Genomic DNA, 27,623 nt, shown 5'->3' with positions numbered 1-27,623 from the left:
AGGCTTCAGTAGTTGCGGCACATGGGCTCAGTAGTTTAGGCGTGTGGGCTCTAGGGCTCGCAGGCTTCAGTACTTGTGGCATGTGGGCTCAGTAGTTGTGGCTCACAGACTCTAGAGCACAGGCTCAGTAGTCGTGGCGCATGAGCTTAGTTACTCCGCGGTGTGTGGGATCTTCCTGGACCAGGGCTCAAACCCGTGTCCCCTGCATTGGCAGGTGGATTCTTAACCACTGCACCACCAGGGAAGTCTGCATGTATCTTTCTGAATTAGAGTTTTGTCTGCATGTATGCCAAGGAGTGGGATTGCTGGATCATATGGCAACTCTATTTTTAGTTTTTAAAGAAACCTACATACTGTTTTCCATAGTGGCTGCACCAATTTACATTCCCATCAACAGTGTAGGAGGGTTCCCTTTTATCCACACCCTCTTCATCACTTTTTATTTGTAGACTTTTTAATCATGGCCATTCTGACCAGTGTTTTGCATTTCTCTAATAATTAACAGTGTTGAGCACCTTTTCATTTGCCCATTGGCCATCTGTATGTCTTCTTTGGAGAAATGTCTATTTAAGTCTTCTGCCCATTTTTTTTTTTAAAATAAATTTATTTATTTATTTTTGGGTGTGTTGGGTCTTCGTGTCTGTGTGAGGGCTTTCTCTAGTTGCGGCGAGCGGGGGCCACTCTTCATCGCGGTGCGCGGGCCTCTCTTGTTGCGGAGCACAGCCTCCAGACGCACAGGCTCAGTAGTTGTGGCTCACGGGCCTAGTTGCTCCGCGGCATGTGGAATCTTCCCAGACAAGGGCTCGAACCTGTGTCCCCTGCATTGGCAGGCAGATTCTCAACCACTGCGCCACCAGGGAAGCCCTTCTGCCCAGTTTTTGATTGGGTTGTTTTTTTTGTTATTGAGTTGTATGAGCTGTTTGTATATTTTGGAAATTAAGCCCTCATTGGTCGCATCGTATGCAGATATTTTCTCCCAATCTGTAGGTTGTCTTTTCATTTTGTTTATGGTTTCCTTTTGCTGTGCAAAAGCTTGTAAGTTTGATTAAGTCCCATTTGTTTATTTTCGCTTTTATTTCTATTGCCTTGGGAAACTGACCTAAGAAAATAGTGGTACAATTTATGTCAGAGAATGTTTTGCCTATGTTCTCTTCTAGGAGGTTTATGGTGTCATGGCTTATATTTAAGTCTTTAAACCATTTTGAGTTTATTTTTGTGTATGGTGTGAGAGAGTGTTCTAACTTCACTGATTTCTATGCAGCTGTCCAACTTTTCCTAACATCACTTGCTGAAGAGACTGTCTTTTCTCCATTGTATATTCTTGCCTCCTTTGTCAAAGATTAATTGACTGTAGGTGTGTGGGTTTATTTCTGGGCTTTCTATTCTGTTCCATTAATCATATGTCTGTTTTTGTGCCAATACCACACTGTTTTGATTACTGTAGCTTTGTACTATTGTCTGAAGTCTGGGAGGGTTATGCCTACTGCTTTGTTTTTTTTCCCTCAGGATTGCTTTGGCAATTCTGGGTCTTTTATGCTTCCATATAAATTTTAGGATTATTTGTTCTAGTTATGTGAAAAATGTCATGGGTAATGATAGGGATCACATTAAATCTGTAGATTGCTTTGGGTTTTTCCTCACCTTTTAAAAATTTTTTATTTATTCTTTTTACTTTTCAATTTTTTTTGCTGCACCACGAGGCTTGTGGATCTTAGTTCCCCAACCAGGGATTGATCCTGGGCCACGGCAGTGAAAGCCCCGAGTCCTAACCACTGCACCGCCAGGGAATTCCCATTTTGTTCACCTTTCTAAAGTCACTTCTTTGGGACTTCCCTGGTGGTCCAGCAGTTAAGACTCTGTGCTCCCAATGCAGGGGGCCTGGGTTCGATCCCTGGTCAGGGAACTAGATCCTGCATGCTGCAACTAAGCTGCAACTAAAAAAAAAAGATCCCACATGCCACAACTAAGACCCGGCACAGCCAAATAAATAAATATTAAAAAAAGAAAACAAACTTGTAATGCCCTGTACCTAGTGGGAACCCAATTAACATTTGATTTTTTAACAGAGGGGATTCTGGAATTGGCCAAAAGTTTGGACTAGTTAACCTCTAAATGCCTTTTCAACTTTCAACCTAAGTTTCTGTTTTATGTCATGACCTAGGGCCTGGTGGATTGTAGTTACAACAGCATATAATATGCATATCCAAAAGAGAAAATAACAGTTTTAAGAACTGGCTTTTGATCTGTCTGGCACTAATGTATGCCATTGTGTATACTCATGGCTAATTAAATAGGGGATGCCAGTTTTTATGTTAGATTGCTTTTGGTTTGAATGGAAACTGCAACTCATTATTTCACAACAGGATGGCAAGTTCAGCAGTGTTGCTTTTATTTTTAATTAGGCAGTCATCCTGAAATGTGTCTGTATTTGCTATGTTGGTCCATAGAAAGGACAGCAGCTGAGCAGACTGTGATGTACATTTGCCATGTGGTTGGTCATGATATACAGCTAATGTACTTATCAGTATTCCTGTTCAGGAAAATGGCCAGTTTTCTGGGCTACATCTTACCCGTAATGAATCCTTGTTTTATTTTGAATTAGAAAGGGGATTTTTATGATGATAGAAAGAAAACAAAGTATGATTAGGATATTAGGATATTATGTTTGCATTCTTTTTTTACTCTTTATACCCAGGGTATAAAAGTCCACTGAACTCTCAGAAATCCTTTTTACTCACTTGTGGGACTTCATTACCAACTCTGTACACACATGATTCCATATTTGGATGGATGTTGAAGATTATGGTTGCTGGCTGACACTTTACCATATCCTGTTACCTGTTGGTTGATAGCTGTTCAGTGCGTTACAGGATTTTATTTGCATCTACGTTGTTGTGAAGTTTCATATGCTTCATTCCTGTGGAATGAAAGTGTAAGAAACAACTAATACTGTACATTAGAATGGAAAAGAAGGGCTGATTGGGGGTTGGCATATCTTTCCTGTCAGCTTGGCATCCATTCTTTAAATAGTCTGTTTAAACCAATGCTAATTTATTTATTTATTTAGTTTTTGGCTGCGTTGGGTCTTTGTTGCTGTGCGCGGGCCTTCTCTAGTTGCAGCGAGTGGGGGCTACTCTTCGTTGCAGTGTGCGGGCTTCTCATTGCGGTGGCTTCTCTTGTTGTGGAGCACGGGCTCTAGGCGTGCGGGCTTCAGTAGTTGCAGCATGTGGGCTCTGTAGTTGTGGCTCGCGGGCTCTAGAGTGCAGGCTCAGTAGTTGTGGCGCACAGGCTTAGTTGCGGCATGTGGGATCTTCCTGGACCAGGGCTTGAACCCGTGTCCCCTGCATTGGCGGATGGATTCTTAACCACTGTGCCACCAGGGAAGCCCAATGCTAATTTTTTGATCTATAGAATGTGATGAAGAGACTAAAGGCTTTTGCTTCAGAGGCTGGTGGAGCTATCATCTGTATGCTCTTTAGTCTCTGTTGTTAAATTAGGGAGGAGAATAGTAGTAGCTTTGTACCTAGCTAGTAAGCTGTAATTTTTCACAGAAATTTAGCTGTTTTTCTGGAGGAGACATGTCATAGTGGGAAGTATTTGGATTTGGAACTCTTGATTTGAATCCAGAGTCTGTCACTAGTTGTTTGAGTTTGTTTGAGTTTAATCTCTCAGTGTTTTAATTTCTTTCTCTTTAAATTGGAGATGATAACACCTACCTTGCAGAGTTGTCATAAAGGTTATCAAGAACGCAAAACCATTTGGTAGAATGCGTGGCCTATGGTAAATGGTGGCTGCAGTTGTTATTATTTCCAGAAGCATTTCAGATGGGCATATGGTCTACTTGGGAGTCCTAAAAAAGTTTCTTGATTCTCTGGAAAATGATTTGTGGAATTCCTACTTTGAAAAGATAAAATATATAATATTGGTTATAAGATATTTAGTTCACTAACTTTTTTATTGATAGCTTTTCAAATTTCTCCAATCAAAGCTTTTAATTGTACTTTCTTTGGGAAAAATAAATCAATCCCAGTGTAAGAGAAAATTAGCCTTTGAAAAGACAAACCTTCCTATGCAGAAAAGAAAGGAAAAAAGTTTTGAACTTTCCAGTTTATAAATATTGAAATTGAGAACACAATTACCAAAAAATTATTTGTGTCCTTGTAAGCAACATAATTTTGGCATTTTTGAAAGACTACTGAAGGCTGTTTCCTGGTTTAAGAACAAAACTGATTAAGCTTTTCTGACACAGTGCTTCTTAACGGGGGCACTATTGGCATTTAGGGCAAGACAGTTCTTTGTTGTGCAGGACTGTTCTGTGCATTGTAGGACATTTAGCTTCCCTGGCCCCTGCCCACTAAAATGCCAGTAGTGCCCACCCCACACCCCCACCATTGTGACAATAGCTCCTCCCTGACAAGAACCTCCTTCCGCCTAAATCTTCACATGACCCTAATTGAGAACCACTGGGACTCTCGCTGGGATATTTTTAGGGAAGCAGCTCACAGTATCATCAGTTTCCATTTAGGAATTCCAAGTTTTTACAAGCTTAAAATTCTTGATCAACAATGTGTAGTCTCTTGAATCAAATAGCCTCTTTACAGCGAGAGTAATTGTAGTTGTTTTTTTGTTCCACCCAAAATGTATACTTTAAAGGGCACTATTTGTATCAAAAGGTAATATTCCATAAGTGAGACCAAGAGAGGTAATCCAGAGTCTGAAAACAGCATAAAATCTCACAAGTTTCACAGAATGTATTGTCCGATTTTAAAATTAGTTATTTTCAGATTTAAAAAAAAGTAGGGTATGGTTTTAGAGTGTGTTCATACACACCTTTGCTGCCTCTTATGGCTAATTAAAATTTATCAGATTAAATTGAAAGCTATTTGTAACTTGGTTGGTTTCATTTAAAATGTGGTCATTCAGTATGCTGGCCAAGGGAGCAGAAGGCATGGTTTGGAAGTTTTCCCATGCTCAGCACTTTTCCAAAATGAATTAATAAAGTTCTTACTCCCATAAGGGGACTGTACTTTTTATCCCTCAACTGTCTAGTAATTAGTATTGCTTTAGCATATAATAGGGGCTCTACAACTAAATATCAGTGTTTGTCATGAGTGCTTTTATATTTTAAGTTTGTGGACTTGAATAAGTAAGGTTATCCAAAAATTCTCCCAATGCTTTTGAGTTTTTAGGCTAAGATATAAATATTCCTTGGACCAAAAACTATAGTCGAACTATTGCAGAATAGAAGTTTGAGAATCTTGAGACTTGGCTTGCACAGTGGGATGCTATTTATTTGCCAAATTGTTTTCAGTTTTTTTGGGCTGAGCATACTGCATGGCTGTTGTATTGGCAATAGACTTAAAAAAAAAGAAAACAACTGTTAGAATTCTTTTTTTATTAGGAAAATTAAATATAGAAAAGAGTACAATATAAAACCACCCAGAATTAACAAATATTAATTAGTGAAAAAAATAACAAAATTAGCAAACATACCATTTTGTGTTTGTTATAGGTTTGTTTTTTAATAAAAGGAAACAAAACATTATTGTTATAGTTGAAGTCCCCTTTATTTCCCTTCCTTATCTCATTTTTCTTCTTTCCCACCAAGGCAACTACTACAATGAATTTAGTGGCTGGCTTTCTAGTTCATGCTTTTATCTTTTTTTATTTCTGGCTGCGCCTTGCGGCATGTGGGATCTTAGTTCCCTGATGAGGGATCCAACCCGAGCCCCCTGCATTGGAAGCACGGAGTCTTTTTTTTTGATGTGTTATTTTATTTATTTATTTTTGGATGATTGGGTCTTCGTTGCTGCCCGTGGGCTTTCTCTAGTTGCGGTGAGCGGGGGCTACTCTTGGTTGTGGTGCACGGGGGCTACTCTTGGTTGTGGTGCACGGGCTTCTCATTGCAGTGGCTTCTCTTGTTGCGGAGCACGGGCTCTAGGCACGCGGGCTTCGGTAGTTGTGGCAAGCGGGCTGTAGAGCGCAGGCTCAGTAGTTGTGGCTCACGGGCTTAGTTGCTCTGCGGCATGTGGGATCTTCCCAGACCAGGGCTTGAACCCGTGTCCCCTGAATTGGCAGGCGGATTCTTAACCACTGCACCGCCAGGGAAGTCCCCCTAGTTCATGCTTTTAGACATTTACTATAAATATATATCTTTATATAATAATCATAATAAGCAGCAGTACTTGAATGCTTACTATTTGCCAGGCACTGTTCATTTAATCAATACCCTATGGTGATTGTAAGCATTAAATGAGTTAGTACATATAAAATGTTATAATGTAGGTACTAATTTATTTCCATTTTATAGATGGGGAACTGGAGATGCAGAGAGGTTCTGAAATAACTTGACCAGGTTCACATAGCTGCAAGTTACAGAGCAAGGATTTGAATCCAGATTTGTTCTGGAGGCTATACCTTTAATCAGTATGCTGTCCTGCCTCTCTGTATGTTATTGTATATGTTTAAAAAATACATTTTTTTATTAAAATGGTATCATCCTGTAGGATGGTCCTACAGTTTTTTTGGTAACTTCTTAAAAATTGCTTTGAATTCAGTTTAAAAAAAAATTATTTATTTATTTAGGGCTGCATCGGGTCTTAGTTGCGGCACTCGGGATCTTTCGTTGTGGCTCACAGGCTTCTCTCTAGTTGTGGCGCACGGGCTCAGTAGCTGTGGCTCGCAGGCTCTAGAGCGCAGCAGGCTCAGTAGTTGTGGCGCACAGGCTTAGTTGCCCTGCGGCACGTGGGATCTTCCCGGACCAGGGCTCGAACCCGTGTCCCCTGCTTTGGCAGGCGGATTCTTAACTGCTGTGCCACCAGGGAAACCCCACATCATCTTTTTTTAAAAATTTTTATTGGAGTATAATTGATTTACAGTGTTGTGTTAGTTTCTGCTGTACAATAAAGTGAATCAGTTATACATATACATATATCCACTCTTTTTTTAGATTCTTTTCCCATATAGGTCATTACAGAGTATTGAGTAGAGCTCCCTGTGCTATACAGTAGGTCCTTATTAGTTATCTGTTTTATATGTAGTAGTGTGCCTATGTTAATCCAAATCTCCCAATTTATCCCTCTCCCTCTTTACCCCCTGGTAACCATAAGGTTGTTTTCTACATCTGTGACTCTATTTCTGTTTTGTAGATAAGTTCATTTGTACCTTTTTTTAGATTCCACATTATACCACATTGTCTTTATCCATTCATTTGTTGATGGACACTTAGGCTGCTTCCATGTCTTGGCTGTTGTAAATAGTGCTGCAATGAACATTGGGGTGTATGTATCCTTTTTTTTTCTTTTTCAGATTTTATTGAAATGTAGTTGATTTACAATGTCATGTTAGTTTCAGGTATACAGCACAGTGATTCAGTTATACATATACATATATATATATATATATATATATATATATGTATATATTCTTTTTCAGATTCTTTTCCCTTATAGGTTATTAAAAAATATTGAGTATAGTTCCTTGTGCTACACAGTAGGTCCTTGTTTGTTATCTATTTTATATGTAGCAGTGTGTATCTGTTAATGCCAAGCTCCTAATTTATCCCTCCCCCCCTTCCCCTTTGGTAACCATGAGTTTGTTTTCTATGTCTGTGGGTCTATTTCTGTTTTGTAAATAAGTTCATTTGTATCTCTCTCTTTTTTCTTTTTAGATTCCACATATAAGTGATGTCATATGATATTTGTCTTTGTCTGGCTTACTTCACTTAGTATGGTAATCTCTGGGTCCATCCATGTTACTGCAAATGGCATTATTTCATTCTTTTTTTATGGCTGAGTAATATTCCATTGTATATATGTACCACATCTTCTTTATCCATTCCTCTGTCAGTGGACATTTAGGTTGCTTCCATGTCCTGGCTATTGTAAATAGTGCTGCAATGAACGTTGGGATGCATGTATCTTTTCGAATTATAGTTTTCTCTGGATATATGCCCAGGAGCGGGATTGCAGGATCATGTGGTAGTTCTATTTTTAGTTTTTTAAGGAAACTCCATACTGTTCTCCATAGTGGTTCTACCAATTTACATTCCCCCCAACAGTGTAGGAGGGTTTTCTTTTCTCCTCAACTTCTCCAGCATTTATTGTTTGTAGACTTTTTAATGATGGCCATTCTGATTGGTGTGAGGTGATACCTCACTGTAGTTTTGATTTGCATTTCTCTAATAATTAGCGATATTGAGCATCTTTTCATGAGCCTGTTGGCTGTCTGTATGTCTTCTTTGGAGAAATGTCTGTTTAGGTCTTCTGCCCACTTTTTTTTTTTTTTTTTTTTTCTTCTGCCCACTTTTTGATTGGGTTGTTTACTTTTTTGATATTGAGTTGCATGAGCTGTTTGTATATTTTGGAGATTAATCCCTTGGTTTGGTTGCTTTATTTTACAAATATTTTTGTACACTAAGTTGGTTGCTTTATTTTACATTTTCTCCCATTCTGTATTTTTCTAAAGTTTCTTTTTCTTTTCTATCTCTGTCCAAATTGTAATTGGCCTGGCCTTCCTCTGCACTCAAGTCCTGATCCTCTTTTATATGCACATGACTAGCTTAACTCCTTACAACTCTCATAGTGGAAAAACACTGAACTAAGTAATAATGAAATGGAAAAAGCTTGAGCTTTGGTGCTGGGTGTACCTTTGTTCCAGTTCTGGTTCTACCAGCTCTGTTTCCTTAGACAAGTTACTTAACCTCCTGAGCCTACATTTGTTTTTCTGTAAAATGGGGACCATACCTGCCTTGGTAGTATATTTTGAGGATTAAATGAGAAAGTGCCCGTGAAATTCTTGGTGTTTTTTTTTTTTAAAGCTATTAATATTCCCCTTCCCTGCTGTAGGGGATCTTCATCTCTTAGTGTACATAAGAATCACTGGGAAACTTGGTAAAATTTCCAGGCCTCACTCCAAGAGATTCTGATTTAGTAGGTCAAGGTTGAGACCCAAGAATCTGAGTTTTAAATAAAGTCCTTGGGTAATTTTGAAGCAGATGATCAACAGACACACTTTTAGAAGTGCATTATCCTTGGTTCTAAGTCTAGCTTTGCTAGTAGATACCTTATAGCTATGGGCACATTATTTACGCTTTCTGGTCCTTGTGTTTCCTAAAATATAAAATGAACTTCATGGTGTCTACTGGCTGTAAAATTTTAAAAATGTTGGTCTTATAATGCTAAATTTTTGATCTGGTGATCTGTTGCCACTTTTTGGCAGAAGTTCAATAGAGGTACTTAAATGTTTCATTCTTTTTTTCTTTTTTTTGGCCATGTCCGGTCTTAGTTGCGGCACGTGGGATCTTTTTTTTGTTGTGGCATGCGGGCTCTTAGTTGCGGCGTGCAGACTTCTCTCTAGTTGTGGCATGCGGGTTCTCTCTCTAGTTGTGGCGCGTGGGCTCCAGCGTGCATGGGCTCTGTACTTTGCAGCATGCGGGCTCTCTTGTTGAAGCCTCAGTACTTGTGGCACATGGGCTTAGTTGCCCTGTGTCACGTGGGACCTTAGTTCTCCGACCAGGGATTGAACCCGTGTCCCCTGCACTGGAAGGCGAATTCTTTACCACTGGACCATGAGGAAAGTCGCAAATGTTTCATTCTTTAGGAACTTGGATTATTCTTCCTTCTGTGAAGACTGGTGACACTAGCTAAGCAAAAATAATTTGTTTTAAAGATACAGTGATATCTCATGGAACCTTAAGCCAGGATGCAGTTAGGCCTCAGGAATCAGGGATTAGAGCACATTAGGAAAATCAAGAAGTTCTTGATTATCTGTGCCTTTTTTTCCTCTGCAAATTTGCCTCAATCCCTTGGCTTTTTCTGCCTTCAAGCCTGCGTGGTAGAAAATCGCCATGGCCAACAGCTCCTGAGTTTACATGGTTTCCATTTTAGAAAGCAACCAGACTGAGGCTGGAATATCTTAATTCCAATTCCAAATTGCCCGGAAAGGAAATGTGATTGGTCCATATTGGGTAGAACGCTACCAACTTTGGCTACAGCAGGGTCATATTGTAAGTATGGCCCTGTAAGCCCTGCTGCTAATTCTCCATGATTGGAGGTGATAGAGGTAGTCTGGGTTGGGTATTCATCACATTTATGGAAGTGTTTCACTAATTGTAGAATCACAATGTTGTATTTTGCATAGGACTCTTATAATTGATTCTTTTTTAAAAATCTTTTTCAATACTAATTTTATTTTATTTTTATTAAAAAAATTTTTTTATTTAAAAAATATTTTATTTATTTATTTATTTGGTTGCACTGGGTCTTAGTTGTGGCAGGTGGGCTCCTTAGTTGGGGCTCATGGACTCCTTAGTTGCTGCTCGCCGGCTCCTTAGTTGTGGCTTGCTGGCTTCTTAGTTGTGGCATGCATGTGGGATCTAGTTCCCTGACCAGGGATTGAACCTGGGGTCCCTGCATTGGGAGCGCGGAGTCTTAACCACTGTGCCACCAGGGAAGTCCCAAAATTTTTATTTTATATTGGAGTATAGTTGATTAACGATGTTGTGTTAGTTTCAGGTGTACAGCAGAGTGATTCATTTATACATATACATATACATATACATGTATCTATTCTTTTTCAAATTCTTTTCCCATTTAGGTGATTACAGATTATTGAGCAGAGTTCCCTGTGCTACACAGTAGGTCCTCATTAGTTATCTGTTTTATATATGGAAGTGTGCATGTGTCAATCCCAGTCTCCCAATTTATCCTCCCCCCATATTCCTGGGAACTATAAGTTTGTTTTCTACATGTGTGACTCTATTTCTGTTTTGTAAGTAAGTTCATTTGTACCATTTTTTTTTAGATTCCACATGTATGCGATATCATATGATACTTGTCTTTCTCTGTCTGACTTACTTCACTCAGTATGACAATCTCTAGATCCATCCATGTTGCTGCAAATGGCATTATTTTGTTCATTTTTATGGCTGAGTAATATTCCATTGTATATATGTACCACATCTTCTTTATCCATTCTTCTGTTGGTGGACATTAAGGTTGCTTTCATGTTCAGGCTATTGTAAATAGTGCTGCAATGAACATTGGGGTGCAGGTATTGTTTCAAATTATGGTTTTCTCTGGATATATGCCCAGGAGCAGGATTGCTGGATCATATGGTAGCTCTATTTTTAGTATTTTAAGGAATCTCCATACTGTTCTCCATAGTGGGTGTACCAATTTACATTCCCACCAACAGTGTAGGAGGGTTCCCTTTTCTCCACACCCTCTCCAGCATTTATTGTTTGTAGATTTTTTGATGATGGCCATTCTGACTGGTGTGAGGTGATATCTCATTGTAGTTTTGATTTGCGTTTCTCTAATAATTAGCAGTGTTGAGCGTCTTTTCATGTGCCTGTTGGCCATCTGTGTGTCTTCTTTGGAGAAATATCTATTTAGGTCTTCTGCCCATTTTTTGATTGGGTTGTTTGTTTTTTTGATATTGAACTGCATGATATGTTTGTAAATTTTGGAGATCAGTTGCATCATTTGCAAATATTTTCTCCCATTTTGTGGGTTGTCTTTTTGTTTTGTTTATGGCGTCCTTTGCTATGCAAAAGCTTTTGAGTTTAATTAGGTCCCAGTTGTTTATTTTTGTTTTTATTTCCATTACTCTAGAAGACAGATCGAAAAAGATATTGCGATTTATGTGAAAGAGTGTTCTGCCTGTATTCTCCTCTAACAGTTTTTTTTTTTTAATATTTGTTTGTTTGTTTGTTTAGGCTGTGTCAGGTCTTTGCTGGGGCATGTGGGAACTTTAGTTGCAGCATACGGACTTCTTAGTTGCGGCATGCACGCGGGATCTAGTCTGTTCAGGGATATGTCTATTCAGGGATTGAACCTGGGCCCCCTGCATTGGGAGCGTGGAGTCTTACCCACTGGAGCACCAGGGAAGTCCCCTCTAAGAGTTTTATAGATGCTGGGAAAACTGGACAACTACATGTAAAAAAAAATTAAATTAGAACATCTTTTTAACACCGTACACAAAAATAAACTTAAAATGGATTAAAGGGACTTCCCTGGTGGTCCAGTGGTAAAGAATCCACCTTACAATGAAGGGGGCGCGGGTTCGATCCCTGGTCAGGGAACTAGGATCCCACATGCTGCGGGACAACTAAGCCCCGCACGCCACAACTACTGAGCTCGTGCCTCAACTAGAGAAGAGAAAACCCACATGCCACAACTAGAGAGAAGCCTGAGTGCTGCAATGAAAGATCCCGCATGCCTCAACGACGATTCCGCGTGCCACAACTAAGACCTGACACAGCCAAAAATAAATAAATAAATAATAAATAAATCTTTTTAAAAAATGGATTAAAGACCTAAGTATAATTGATTCTTGTGGAAAAAGTAGATGTAAGGGGAGACAGGCTAAAAGAAAAAGTGGGCTTTTGTTTTTATTCTTAGGTACCAGATGGGATGGAGCCTTCTGTAGTCACTTCTGCTGGACTGGGTTGTTTAATCAAGAGTGGAATTTTAAATTGCTTTTGGATATAGTTTTCTTCTTTTAAAATTATACAATTTTATAGTATAAAATATTTGTCATCCTTGTTTTATATATTTGGACTTAATGACTTTTCAAATGAAGAGAAAATTATATGAGGCTGTGAAGGGCATTGGCAGGAGCACAGGCTTTTGAATCAGACAATCTGGCATGTTAACTTTATCTGTACCATTTGGTGACTGTATGATTGCTTGACCTCTCTGTGAAATGAACATAATAATCCTTATATCACGGATTATTTGAGAATCAAATGACATGACATATGCATAACTCTTACAGTATATTTCCTAGATAATAGGTACTCAACGAATAATAGATATATCACGACTTTTTGAAGGTAAAAGCATAAAGTGTTTTTTAGATCTGAAAATCAGGAGCTAGAATATGAAAGAGGAAATATTTTTACATTGATAGTGTACTGTATGCCTGTATTTATTATTCATTAATGGTTTTAATGAAATATCATTTTAATCTCTTATTTAGTGACAAGCCAGAAGAGAAGTAAAACTCAACAGAAATTTACTATGTGTGGAATTCATTCCTAAAAGAAGAAAAAAAGTGATTATTGAGACTATGGATCGGAGCAAACGGAATTCAATTGCAGGATTTCCTCCACGTGTGGAGCGTCTTGAAGATTTTGAAGGAGGTGGTGGAGGGGACGGGAGCATGACCCAGGTGGGAAGAGTTTGGCCCTCTTCATATCGAGCTCTTATAAGTGCCTTTTCCAGACTGACGCGTTTAGATGACTTCACCTGTGAAAAAATAGGGTCTGGCTTCTTCTCTGAAGTGTTCAAGGTGAGTGATGCATCAGTTTTTCTCATATTGTCTTGTTGATGGTCAGTTTCACTGCAGAGTTGACAGTTGTGTTTAATTAAGACATAGGCTTTGCCTTGTCAGGGTGCTGTGGATCTTGAGCAGTGTTACAAACTGTCCTCTTGAGCTATCTATTAACTTGTAAGATATTTTATTTATTTTAATTATAAAAATACTACATGCTGATCAAAAATTAAAATAATATAGGAGCCTCTTCCACTCTCCCAGAATTCTTCATCATCCCAAATGGAAACTTTGTACCCATTAAAAAATAACTCCCTCCACTACCCTTAGCCCCTGTTAATGTCTGTTCTACCTTCTGTCTCTATGAATATGTCTATTCTAGGTATCTCATATTAATGGAATTATACAATATTTGTCCTTTTATGCCTGGCTTATTTCACTTAGCATAATATCCTCAAGATTCATCCATGTTGAAGCATATATCAGAATTACATTTCTTTGGAATTCTCTGGCGGTCCAGTGATTAGGACTTGGTGCTGTCACTGCCGGGGCTCTGGTTTGATCCCTGGTCCGGGAACTAAGATCCTGCAAGCCACATGGCAAGGCAAAAAAAAAAAAAAAAAAGAATTTCATTTCTTTTTATGTCTGAATAATATCCCATTGTATGTATATACCACATTTTCTTTATCCGTTCACCTGCTGATGGACATTTGGGTTGTTTCCTCCTTTTGATTATTGTAAATAATGCTGCTATGAACACTGATGAACAAGTAACTGAGTCCCTGCTTTCAGTTCTTTTGGATATTTACCTATAAGTGAAACTGATGGGTCATATAGTAATTCTGTGGTTAGCTTTTTAAAGAAATTGTGGTAAAATACACATAACATAAAATTCACTATCTTAACCATTATTAAGTGTACAGTTTTAAGTATATTCACATTGTTGTGCAACCAATCTTCAGAACTTTTTCATCTTGCAAAACTGAAACTCTGTACCTACTAAATAATTCTTCCCTTCCCTCTCCCCGCAGCTCCTGGCAACAACCATTCTACTTTCTGTTTCTATGAGTTTGACTACTCTGGATACCCTATATAAATGAAATCATGTAGTTTTTGTCTTTTTGTGATTACCTTATTTCACTTAGTCTCTGTTTTACTTTTTAAGGAACCACCATAATATTTTCTGTAGAGTTGTACCATTTTACATTCCCACCAGCAACGTACAGTGGTTCTCATTTCTCCATAGTCTTACTAACACTTGTTCGTTCTTTCTTTCTTTCTTCCTGATATTAGCAATTCTGGTGGGTATGGAGTGATATCTCATGTGGCTTTTTTTTTTTTTTTTTAAAGGGAGTGAATTTTTTAAAAAAATTTATTTGTTTATTTTTATGTTTATTTTTGGCTGTGTTGGGTCTTCGTTTCTGTGCAAGGGCTTTCTCTAGTTGTGGCAAGCAGGGGCTACTCTTCATCGTGGTGCGCGGGCCTCTCACTATTGCGGCCTCTCGTTGCGGAGCACAGGCTCCAGACGCGCAGGCTCGGTAGTTGTGGCTCACGGGCCTAGTTGCTCCGCAGCATGTGGGATCTTCCCAGACCAGGGCTCGAACCTGTGTCTCCTGCATTGGCAGGCAGATTCTCAACCACTGCGCCACCAGGGAAGCCCTCTCGTGTGGCTTTTTTTTTTTTTTTAATTTATTTCTTTTATTTCTTTTTATTTTTAGCTGTGTTGGGTCTTCGTTGCTGCACGCGGGCTTCCTCTAGTTGCGGCAAGTGGGGCTACTCTTCGTTGTGGTGCACAGGTTTCTCATTGCAGTGGCTTCTCTTGTTGTGGAGCATAGGCTCTAGGCGCTCAGGCTTCAGTAGTTGTGGCACATGGGCTCAGTAGTTGTGGATCACGGGCTCTAGAGCGCAGGCTCAGTAGCTGTGGCTCACGGGCTTAGTTGCTCCGTGGCATGTGGGATCTTCCCAGACCAGGGCTCGAACCTGTGTCCCCTGCATTGGCAGGCAGATTCTTAACCACTGCGCCACCAGGGAAGTCCCTCTCATGTGGCTTTGATTTGCATTTCTCTAATGACTAGTGATGTTGAGCGTCTTTGCATTGGCCTTTTGTGTATCTTCTTTGGAAAAATATCTATTCAAGTCTTTTGTCCATTTTTGAGTTCGATTTTATTTATATGTAAGGGTCATATCCTTTATCAGATATATGATTTGAAAATATTTTCTCCTATTTTGTGGGTTGTCTTTTTACTCTCTTATAGTGTCCTTTGATGCACACAAGTTTTTAATTCTGATTACGTCTAGTTTACCTATTTTTTCTTTTGTTGCCTGTGCTTTTGGTGTCATGCCCCAAAATAACTTCCAAATCCAATATCATTATTTTCCCCAGTGATTTCTTCTAAGAGTTTTTTAGTTTTAGCTCTTACATTTATGTCTTTGATCCATTTAAGTTAATTTTTGTATGTGGTGAAAAGAAAGGTCTAACTTCATTCATTCAGTGGTGCTGAGTTTTCCCAGCACCATTTGTTGAAAAAAACTGTTCTTTCCCCATTGAATGGTCTTGGTACCCTGTTGAAAATCAATTGATCATATGTGCCAGTGTTGATAACGCTTTTATTTTATTTTATTTTAAAAAATATTTATTTAGGGACTTCCCTGGTGGCACAGTGGTTAAGAATCCGCCTGCCAATGCAGGGGACATGGGTTCGATTCCTGGTCCGGGAAGATCCCACATGCCACAGAGCAACTAAGCTCGTGCACCACAACTACTGAGCCTGGGCTCTAGAGCCTGCGAGCCACAACTACTGAGCCCATGTGCCACAACTACTGAAGCCCACACACCTAGAGCCCGTGCTCTGCAACAAGAGAAGCCACCACAATGAAAAGCCTGTGCACCACAACGAAGAGTAGCCCCCGCTCGCCGCAATGAGAGAAAAGCCCACGCACACAACGAAGACCCAACGCAGCCAAAAATAAAATAAATAAAAAATAAAATAAATAAATTTATTAAAAAAAAAAAAGTCATTGCCATACCCAAGGTCATCTAGGTTTTCTTCTGTGTTATCTTCTAGGAGTTTTACAGTTTTGCATTTTATATTTAGGTCTGTGATCCATTTTGAGTTAATTTTTATGAAGGTGTAAAGTCTATGTCTAGATTCATTTTTTTGCATGTGAATCTCTAGTTCTTCCAGCCCCATTTCCTGAAAAGACTATTTTTGCTCCGTTTTATTGCCTTTGCTTCTTTGTCAAAGATCAGTTGACTCTATTTATGTGGATTTCTAGGCTCTCTATTCTATTCCATTCATCTGTTTGTTTATTCTTTCATCAATACAACAAAGTCTTGATTACTGTAGCTTTATAATATGTATTGAGGTCAAGTATTTGTTCTTCTTTAACACTGAGTTGGCTATTCTGGGTTTTTTGCCTCTCTATATACACTTTAGAATCAGTTTGTTGATATGTACAAGATAACTTGCTGGGATTTTGGGACTGCATTGAGTCTATAGATTAAATGGGGAAAAACTAACATTTTGACAATATTGAGTCTTATCCATGAACATGGAATACCTCTCCATGTATGTAGTTCTTCTTTGTTATCTTTCATCAGAGTTTTGTAGTTTTCTTCATACAGATCTTATACATATTTTGTTAGATTTACACCTAAATATTTTATTTTGGGGGTTGCTAATGTAAATAGTAATTTGTAATTTTAAATTCTACTTATTCATCGCTGGTATATAGGAATGTAATTGGGCTTTTTTGTACTAACCTTGTATCTTGCAATCTTACTATAATTGCTTATTAGTTTCAGGAGGTTTTTAAAAAACTAATTAATTAATTAATTTATTTGGCTGCCTCAGGTCTTAGTTGTGGCATGTGGGATCTTCGTTGTGGCATGTGGAATCTTTCATTGCAGCACACAGGCTTCTCTCTAGTTGTGGTGCTCAGGCTCCAGAGAACAGAGGCTCAGTAGTTGTGGTGCACGGGCTTAGGTGTCCCACGGCATGTGGAATCTTAGTTCCCTGACCAGGGATCGAACCTGTGTCCCCTCATTGGAAGGTGGATTCTTAACCACTGGACCACAGGGAAGTCCCTATGTGCTGTCATCATTTCTAGTGTAATTTGGTTTGATTTCCTTTTTTTTTTTTAAACATCTTTATTGGAGTATAATTGCTTTGCAATGGTATGTTACTTTCTGCTTTATAACAAAGTGAATCAGCTATACATATACGTATATCCCCATATCTCCTCCCTCTTGTGTCTCCTTCCCACCTGATTTCCTTTTTAATCTAAGAATTATATAAAATGAGATTTTAAAATTTCCACACAGTAAGTTTTCTTTTGGTAATTGTTTGATATTTAATTTCTAATTTTAGTGCATCATGATCAGAGAAAATGGCTTATATGATGTCTGGCTTTGGAGTATAATTTAGATTTTGTTTTGGTGTAATGCATGATCAGATTTTTTTGAATGCTACAAATGTGTTTGAAACAAATATGAATTTCTATTTGTTTGCATAAAGTTCTATATACCTCTGTTAGATTAAGCTTTTGTATTGTGTTATTCAGATGTTATATGGCCTTCTTTATTTTAGTCTAATCTATTTCTTTGAAAAAGTTCTATTAATAGTTCCTAATGTGTTTATAGATTTCTCCTTGGATTTCTCTCAGCGTGTTATTTATTTACAGGCCATTTTGTGAAGTAGATATTAATAGAAATTCATGATTATTATTGGATTGTATGCTATAGATGGATTGTATATTTTATAAATGCTATTTTTTTATTTTTATCCCACCTTACGCTTTTAGCTTTGATTTCTACTTTATCTGATATCAATATTGTGTACCTTCTTCCTCACTGTATGCATTTGTCTGTTGTTTTGGTTATTATTTCCCAGTATGTCTTTTTCCATCTCTATTTTTATTCTGTCTGTGATAGTACATTTTTTTTTAAAACAATTTAAATTTATTTATTTATTTATTTATGGCTGTGTTGGGTCTTCATTTCTGTGCGAGGGCTTTCTCTAGTTGCGGCAAGCGGGGGCCACTCTTCATCGCGGTGCACGGGCCTCTCACCATCGCGGCCTCTCCTGTTGCAGAGCACAGGCTCCAGATGCGCAGGCTCAGTCGTTGTGGCTCACGGGCCCAGTTGCTCCGCGGCATGTGGGATCTTCCCAGACCAGGGCTTGAACCCGTGTCCCCTGCATTGGCAGGTGGATTCTCAACCACTGCACCACCAGGGAAGCCCTGATAGTACATTTTTAATGTGTGTCCTGTGAAACAGTTTTATATTTAGTTTTTTTGATCCAAAATTAAATTTGCCCATAAAGAGAGAGATTATAATCTGTTTACATTTATTGTGATTGCTTCTGTCTTTATACTGAGTAAACTCTTAAATGGTAATTTAATGAGTATAGAATTTAGGACAGTAGTTATTTTCCTCAGCACTTTGAAATTACTCTTCCCCTTTTTCTTCTTCTTTTTGTAGTTCACCTCTATTGTTGCTGATAAGTTAATTCTTAGTCTGGTTGTTACCCTTTTTATTTTTCATTTATTTATGTATTTTTTTAAAAGACTATGGTTTCTTTTTTCTTTGTTTTTTTTTTTGGCTGCAGTGGGTCTTCATTACTGCACACGGGCTTTCTCTAGTTGCGGCGAGTGGGGCCTACTCTTTGTCGTTGTGTGTGGGCTTCTCATTGCAGTGGCTTCTCTTGTTACGGAGCATGGGCACTAGGCACACAGGCCTCAGTAGTCGTGGCACATGGGCTCAGTAGTTGTGGCTCACGGGCTCTAGAGCACAGGCTCAGTAGTTGTGGCGCACGGGCTTAGTTGCTCCATGGCATGTGGGATCTTCCTGGACCAGGGATCGAACCCATGTCCCCTGCATTGGCAGGCGGATTCTTTTTTTTTTTTTTTTTTTAATAGCTACTTTATTTATTTATTTATTTTTGGCTGTGCTGGGTCTTCGTTTCGTGCAAGGGCTTTCTCTAGTTGTGGCAAGCGGGGGGCCACTCTTCATCGCGGTGTGCGGGCCTCTCACTATTGCGGCCCCTCCCGTTGTGGGGCACAGGCTCCAGACGCGCAGGCTCAGCAGTTGTGGCTCACAGGCCCAGTTGCTCCGTGGCATGTGGGATCTTCCCAGACCAGGGCTCGAACCCATGTCCCCTGCATTAGCAGGCAGATTCTCAACCACTGCGCCACCAGGGAAGCCCTGGCAGGCGAATTCTTAACCACTGCGCCACCAGGGAAGTCCCAGGGATTTTTTTTTTTTTAATCTCTTTTTATCTCTGTGCACTGCTGTATCCTCAGTGCCTAGAATTCTATTTGGTACATAGTACCCATTTTTCTACAAGGTTATTTTTCTTGTATATTACTGATTTGTGGGACTCCTTTATGTCTGTGCTATGAATTATAGATATTTTCCAAGATTGTAGTGCTTTTTAAGCTAGTTTTTAACAATTTTTCAATGTAGAAATAGTTCATTTTGTTTTTTACTGTCATGACTTCTGTTTCTTTTATTATTTAGAAAGGCTGTCTGCACTCCTTTGTTATAAATAACATAATTTTTTTCTTATCACTTTTATGGTATTACTACTTATGTTTAAATATTTGATCCATCTTTTATTTTTTAAGATGTGTACTCAGTTCTGCCAGCAACATTTAGTGTATATCAATATTTAATATTTTTCTCACTGATTGGAAATGACACCTTTATTCTATACTGAATTTTCATAAGTATTTTGGTCTCTTTCTAGACTTTATTCTATTGCATTGAACTGTCTATTCATATACCAGCATTGCAGCTTTATTTTAATATCTGGTTAGTCTAGTTCTCCATCATTATTATTCCTTTTCAGAATTTTCTTGGCATTTCCTCCTTATTTTTAATGTGAGTTTTAGAATGAGTTTGCCAGTTTCTAAAAATATACTATTGCCATTTTTATTGAGATTTGAGTAAATTTATAGATTAATTTACAGAGAATTTTATCTTTATGATATTGAGTCTTTTTATATAAGCACATGGAGTGCCTTTTCATCTGTTCAGGTATTTTGTGTCCCTTTGTAGACATTAAAAAGTTAAAAAAAAGGGCTTCCCTGGTGGCGCAGTGGTTAAGAATCCGCCTGCCAATGCAGGGGACACGGGTTCGAGCCCTGCTCCAGGAAGATCCCGCATGCTGCGGAGCAACTAAGCCCGTACGCCACAACCCCTGAGCCTGTGCTCTAGGGCCCGTGAGCCACAACTACTGAGACTGCAAGCCACAACTACTGAAGCCCGCGTGCCTAGAGCCCCTGGTCTGCAACAAGAGAAGCCACCGCAATGAGAAGCCTGTACACAGCAACAAAGAGTAGCCCCCGCTCGCCGCAACTAGAGAAAGCCCACGCGCAGCAATGAAGACCCAACACAGCCAAAAATAAATAAATAAAATAAACAAATTTATATAAAAAAAAAAAAAGTTAAAAAAATCTTCCACATTTCTTGTGATGTTTAGTATTAGTTTTTTCTTTTTTCTGTTGCAGTTGTAATTGGGAACTCTACTTCCATCATATCTTCTGTTTGTTGTTTGCATATGAGGACTATTAATTTTTTACATATTAATTTTTGGTGCATCTAGTATGCTGAGTTTTTTAATGTTTGCAATAGATTTTCAGTTGATTCACTTTGATTTTCCAGACATACAGTCATATCTGTGAGATAAATTTATTTCCCATTTTTATATCTCACTTATCTTTTTCTCAATAAATTGCATTGATTAATACTTCCTAAAATGTTAAATAATAGTGATATTTGACATCTTTGTGTTGTTCCTGACTTTAATGGGAATACTTGTAGTGTTTCCTAATTAAACATGATATGGTTTGGGGGCTGAAGTAGATATCTCTTTTTCTATTGGATCTTCAAAATCTTAACATAAAATCTCCTGTTTTGTGAATAATTATTTTTATGCAGTATGGATGTGGAATTTTTGCCGTATGTCTTTTCAAAGCCTGTAGTATGATTGTTAATTTTATGTGTCAACTTGACTGGGTCGGGGGTGCCTAGATATATGGTCAAATTTTATTCTGGGTGTGTCTGTGAGAGAAAGTTTTGGATAAGATTATCATTTGAATTGGTAGCCTGAGTAAAGCAGATTGCCCTCCCTAATGTGGGTTGCCCTCATCCAATCATTTGAAGGCCCAAGTAGAACAAAAAGGCTGACCTTCCTATGATTAGAGGGAACTCCTCCCTGACTACTTTAGCTGGGATATCCGTATTTTCCTGCCTTTGGATTGGAACTGAAATATTGGCTCTTCTTGGGCCTTGAGCCTGCCAGCTTTTGGACTGGAACTTACACCATCAGCTCTCCTGGTTCTCAGGCCTTCAGACTCAGACTGAAATTACCAGTGGCTTTCCTGGGTCTCCAGCTTACTGACTGGAGCTCTTGAGACTTCTCAGTCTATAACTGTGTGAGCCAGTTCCTTATAATAAATCTCTCTGTCTCTGTATATATCCTGTTGGTTCTGTTTCTCTGAAGAACTCTGATACATATGGTGATACATGTATTTTTCTCTTTTGCTCTCTTAGTAAAGTGAATTATATTAGTAGTAGCCTAATAGTGAGTTATCTTTGCATTCCTGGTGTATTATTCTTTAATGAGTTGCTAACTTCTTTTTTTTTTTCTTTAATTATTTTCTTTATTTATTTTTGGCTGCGTTGGGTCTTTGCTGCTGTGCGTGGGCCCTCTCTAGCTGCAGCGAGTGGGGCCTCTCCTCGCCGCGGTGCACGGGCCTCTCACTGCAGTGGCCTCTGCCGTTGCGGAGCAGTGGCTCCAGGTGCGCGGGCTTCAGCAGTTGTGGCACGCGGGCTCTAGAGCACAGGCTCAGTAGTTGTGGAGCACGGGCTTAGTTGCTCCGCAGCATGTGGGATCTTCCTGGACCAGGGATCGAACCTGTGTCCCCTGCATTGGCAGGTAGTTTCTTATCCACTGCGCCACCAGGGAAGCCCCAGTGTGTTTATTTTTAAGGTTCATGATGAATTTAGCTAGTTTGCTCTCTTAGGAAATAATTAAGACTGATGAACTAGGGCAGTGGTTCTCAACTGGGGTCAGTTTTGCCCTACTAAGAGATATTTTGCAATGTCTGGAGATATTTTTGGTTGTCACAACTGGGCAGGGGCTGCTACTGGCATCTAGTGGGTAGAGGCCAGTGATGCCATTAACATTCTACAATGCACAGGATAGCCCTCCACAACAAAGAATTGTCTGGCCCAAAATGTTAACAGTGCTGAGGTTATAAATCCCTGGCCTAAAAGCACTAAAAAGATGAAAGTATAACATCTGTTACTGAATTTAGGAAAAATATACTTTTAGAAACAAAACAGTTTGGATTTACATTTAAAACCATTTGTGAGCTTCAAAGAGTTTCCTTTGATTGTTAATCTTTTCTTTTTCACGTTTTTAAAAACTATAAAACAGATTAGGGTAATTTCATTGTTTCTAGGAAAATGACTTAGAATATTTTGGATGTTAGTGAAACCTATTTAGGGAAGAACTGAGGTATGTGTAAGAAGAGATGACATGAGTGTTTGTGTGTACATTTGTAAAGTAAGAGAAAAGAATGTAAAACCAAATGGCACAATGGCCCTAATCTCTTACCTTCTGGTAAGTGGAAAATATATTCAGCTGTAGTGTAGCAGTGGCTGACAACCTGTTCAGTGTTTTAAATTAAGAGTGCTTCTGGTAGGATACAGTAGAAGGCTCTTAATTTCTTTTTTTTTAAAATTAATTAATTAATTTCTTTATTTTTTTGGCTGTGTTGGGTCTTTGTTTCTACGCGCGGGCTTTCTTTTTGGTTGCGGCGAGCTGGGGCTACTCTTAGTTGCAGTGTGCGGGCTCTCATTGTGGTGGCTTCTCTTGTGAAGCACGGGCTCTAGGCGTGTGGGCTTCGGTAGTTGTGGCACACGGGCTTCAGTAGTTGTGGCTCGCGGGCTCTAGAGCATAGGCTCAGTAGTTGTGGCGCACGGGCTTTGTTGCTCCGCGGCATGTTGGGATCTTCCCGGGCCAGGGCTCGAACCCGTGTCCCCTGCATTGGCAGGCGGATTCTCAACCACTGCGCCACCAGGGAAGCCCTTAATTTCTTTTTATACTAGTCCTTGTTTTGTTTGGGAATATAATTGGAAGGAAGATTTCTAGGAAGATGACTTTTCCAGTCTCTTGAGATAACTAAAGTACCCCATGAGATACTAAAACACGGAATTATTTTAGTATGTATTGTGAAACCTATAAAACCTGGAATCCCATTCTAGAACAAAGTATCAATGTGATTTCTTTTCTTTTTAATAAGGGCTTTACTGAGAGATAATTCATATACCGTAAAATTCTCCTTTTTTAAATACATAATTCAGTGGTTTTTAGTATATTTACAAGGTTGTACATCCCTCACCACTGTCTAATTTAAAAATATTTTTATCATCCTAAACAGAAATCCTGTACTTATTAATAGTCACTGCCCATTCCTGCCTTCCCCCATCTCCAGGCAACCACTAGTACTCTACTTCATGTCTCTATAGACTTGCTTCTTCTGGACATTTCATATAAATGGAATCATACAATATGTGACCCTTATGACTGACTTCTTTTACTCAGCATAATATTTTTAACATTGATCCATGTTACAGCATGTATCACTATTTCAGTACTTTTTATGGCCCAGTAATATTACAATGTATGGATAATACCACATTTTGTTTATATAGTCATTTGTTGATAGATATTTGGATTGTTCCCATCTTTTGGTTATTGTGAATGGTGCAGCTATGAATATTTGTGTACAAGTATTTGTTTGAGTACTTGTTTTCAGTTATTTTGAGTATATACCTAGAAGTGGAATTACTGGGTCATATAGTAATTTCATTGTACTTTTTGAGGTACTACCAGACTATTCTCCACTGTGGCTGTTTCATTTTACATTCCTATCAGCAATGTATAAGGGTTCCAGTTTCTGTAAAACTCACCAACATTTGTTATTCTATCTCTTTATTATTTAAAAATTTTTTTATTATTATAACTACCCTAGTGCATGTGAAGTAGTATCTCGTGGGTTTTTTTTTTTTAGATAATAATTGATTTACAATATTATATTAGTTTCAGGTATACAACATAGTGATTCAAAAGTTTTATAGGTTATACTCCATGTATAGTTATTATAAAAATTGACTATATTCCCTGTGCTGTACAATATATCCTTGTAACTTATTTTTATACATAGTAGATTGTACCTCTTAATCTCCTACCCCTATATTGCCCCTTTCCCTTTCCCTTTCTCCATTGGTAACCACTAGTTTGTTCTCTATATCTGTGTTTGTTTCTTTTTTGTTATATTCACTAATTTTATTTTTTTTAGATTCCACATACAAGTGATAACACATAGTATTTGTCTTTTTCTGACTTATTTCACTAAACGTGATATCCTCCAGGTTTATCCATGTTGTTGCAAATGGTAAATTTCATTGTTTTTTATGGATGAGTAGTAATCCATTGTATATGTATATATACCACATCTTCTTTATCCATTTGTCTGTTGATGGACACTTAGGTTGCTTCCATATCTTGGCTATTGTAAATAATGCTGCTATGAACATGGGAGTGCATGTATTCTACCACTTGTTGGTAGCATTGTTTGCAAATATTTTCTCCCAGTCCATAGGTTGTCTTTTTGTTTTGTTTATGGTTTCCTTTGCTGTGCAAAAGCTTTTACATTTGATTAGGCCCCATTTGTTTATTTTTGCTTTTATTTCTATCACCTTGGGAGACTGACTTAAGAAAACATTGGTATGATTTATGTCAGAGAATGTTTTGCATATGTTCTCTTCTAGTAGTTTTATGGTATCATGTTTTATATTTAAGTCTGTAAGCTATTTTGAGTTTATTTTTGTGTATGGTGTGAGGAAGTGTTCTAATTTTATTGATTTACCTGCGGCTGTCCAGCTTTCCCAATACTACTTGCTGAAGAGACTGTCTTTTCTCCGTTGTATATTCTTCCCTCTTTTTTTTTTTTTTTTTTTTAATTTGGCCAGGCCCACAGCTTGTGGGATCTTAGTTCCCCCACCAGGGATTGAACACGGGCCCTGGCAGTGAAAGTGCCCGAGTCCTAACCACTGGACCACCAGGGAATTCCCTATTCTTCCCTCCTTTGACAAATATTAATTGACCATAGGTGTGAGAGAAATAAACCCATTATTTCTCTGCTCTCTATTCTGTTCTGTTGATCCATATGTCTGTTTTTGTGCCTTTGCCGATTTTCTTTTTAACTTCTTTTGTTTTTGGCCATGCCGTGCGGCACTCGGGATCTTAGTTCCCTGACCAGGGATTGAACCCATGCCCCCTGTAGTGGAAGCACGGCATCCTAACCACTGGACCGCCAGGGAATTCCCTGCCCCCCTTTTTTTTTTTAAAGAGAACTTTATTTATTTATTTATTATTTTTTGGCTGCGTTGGGTCTTCGTTGCTGTGCACGGGCTTTCTCTAGTTGTGGCAAGTGAGGGCTACTCTTCATTGCCGTGCGTGGGCTTCTCATTGCAGTGGCTTCTCTTGTTGCAGAGCACGGGCTCTAGGTGCGCAGGCTTCAGTAGTTGCAGCACATGGGCTCCATAGTTGTGTCTCACGGGCTCTAGAGCGCAGGCTCAGTAGTTGTGGTGCACAGGCTTAGTTGCTCTGTGGCATGTGAGATCTTCCCGGACCAGGGCTCGAACCCGTGTCCCCTGCATTGGCAGGCAGATTCTTAACCACTGTGCCACCAAGGAAATCCCCTGCCCATTTTTAAGTTGGGTTGTTTTTGTTGAGTCGTAGGAGTTCTTTATGTAGTGTCCTTTGATGCAGAAAAGTTCTTAATTTTGTTGAGATTCAATTTTTAGTTTTCCTTTTGTTGCCTGTGCTTTTGATGTCATATCCATGAAATTGTTGCCAAATTCAATGTCATGAAGATTTTCCCTAATGTTTTCTTCTAAGAATTCTGTAGTTTTAGCTCTTAAGTTTTGGTGCTGTTGTAAATGGAATTGTCTTCTTTTCTTCTCTTTTCTTTCTCTCTTTCTTTCTTCCTTCCTCCCTCCCTCCCTCCCTACCTTCCTTCCTTCCTGGGTCTTAGAAAAAGGAATATTTTTTTAAAACAAAAGTGACTACAGTGAAAGGGGTTTTAAAAAGAAAACTAAGAAAGTGGTGTTTTGCTTGGGAGGATTCTTATACTCATGCAATGAGGACTCTTTCTTTAACTTCAACAGTGGAAGTGTTGGAAGCATGCAGTGGCTGAGATCAAACTAAGAATGCCAATGTCAGGCCAAAGCCAGCTGGTGTCTTCCAAAGTGACAGAAGGGGATACTGTAGGGAAAAACACAGGCAGAGCTGCAATCTTTTTGCCTCCTCTAGAAGAGAACTTTATGTGCTGTAAGGAGAATGCTCTAGCTACCCTGGGTTCTAAGGATAGGACTTAGTTTCTAGCAGTTTTTAAGAAATATTTATTTATTTATTTGGCTGCGCCCGGTCTTAGCTGCGGCACGTGGGATCTTCATTGCCACATGCGAGATCTTTAGCTGCAGCATGTAGGCTCTTTTAGTTGCAGTATGCGGGCTCTTAGTTGCGGCATGCGGGATCTAGTTCCCTGTTCAGGGATCGAACCCAGCCCCCGGCATTGGGAGTGTGGAGTCTTAACCATTGGACCACCAGGGAAGTCCCTCTAGCAGTTTTGTTGTTGGGGGAATTGTTTTCTTAATTTCATTTTCAGATTGCTTATTGCTAGTGTAGAAAAATACAATTGATTTTTATGTATTTATCTTGTATCCTGTAACCTGGCTGAACTCTTCTATTAGTTCTAATAGTTTTTGTAGTGTGGATTTTTTTTTTTTTTTAGAGTTTTCTATATACAAGATCATGTTGCCTGATCAATATGAATCTTGATTGCATAAGTGATCTCTTGAGAATCAATCCCCAAACATACATTCCTTTAGAAGATTAATTGAATTTCTTTGGAATCAGCTTTTCTTGTTAACTAATACAGTTAAAATGTGTCTTCTCACATAACAAGAGGTATGGCTCCTTGTTTTTAAGCCCACCATATCAAATACTTTGTCATTTTGGAACCAGATTATATTCTAAAGGTGTTACTGGTAATGATGTCAGTCGTGAGAGAGTGGTACTCATAGTACTGATTTGATCATCCCCCCCAAAGCCTTGTTTGTCTTACTACTCTTGGGGAGATTTTCTCCTCTCCCATATCTGGACCCTTGCAGTCTGAGTTAAATGCCCATATTCTGTGTCTTCATAGAAACCTATGTTACCTTATCATATTCTTTTGAAATCATCTGTTTAAAGTGTCTTGTCCTC

The 27,623-nt window shown here is 38.8% G+C and overlaps 1 protein-coding gene across 2 annotated transcripts in view; it reads left to right on the top strand.

The window, feature by feature from the left end:
* Nucleotides 1–27,623, top strand: part of TESK2 (testis associated actin remodelling kinase 2) — a 130,804-nt gene that overhangs the window by 17,384 nt on the left and 85,797 nt on the right. For both annotated transcript variants that reach the window (XM_059921495.1, XM_059921487.1), the window contains exon 2: nt 12,985–13,296. In XM_059921495.1, the coding sequence (XP_059777478.1) occupies nt 13,075–13,296 (222 nt within the window). In that variant the 5' untranslated portion in view covers nt 12,985–13,074. The remainder of the gene's footprint in view (nt 1–12,984; nt 13,297–27,623) is intronic.

Source organism: Balaenoptera ricei, chromosome 1 (genome assembly GCF_028023285.1).
Source record: "Balaenoptera ricei isolate mBalRic1 chromosome 1, mBalRic1.hap2, whole genome shotgun sequence".
Classification (NCBI taxonomy): domain Eukaryota; kingdom Metazoa; phylum Chordata; class Mammalia; order Artiodactyla; family Balaenopteridae; genus Balaenoptera; species Balaenoptera ricei.
Note: the sequence above shows the minus strand (reverse complement) of the source record. Positions and strands in the feature narration are given on the sequence as shown.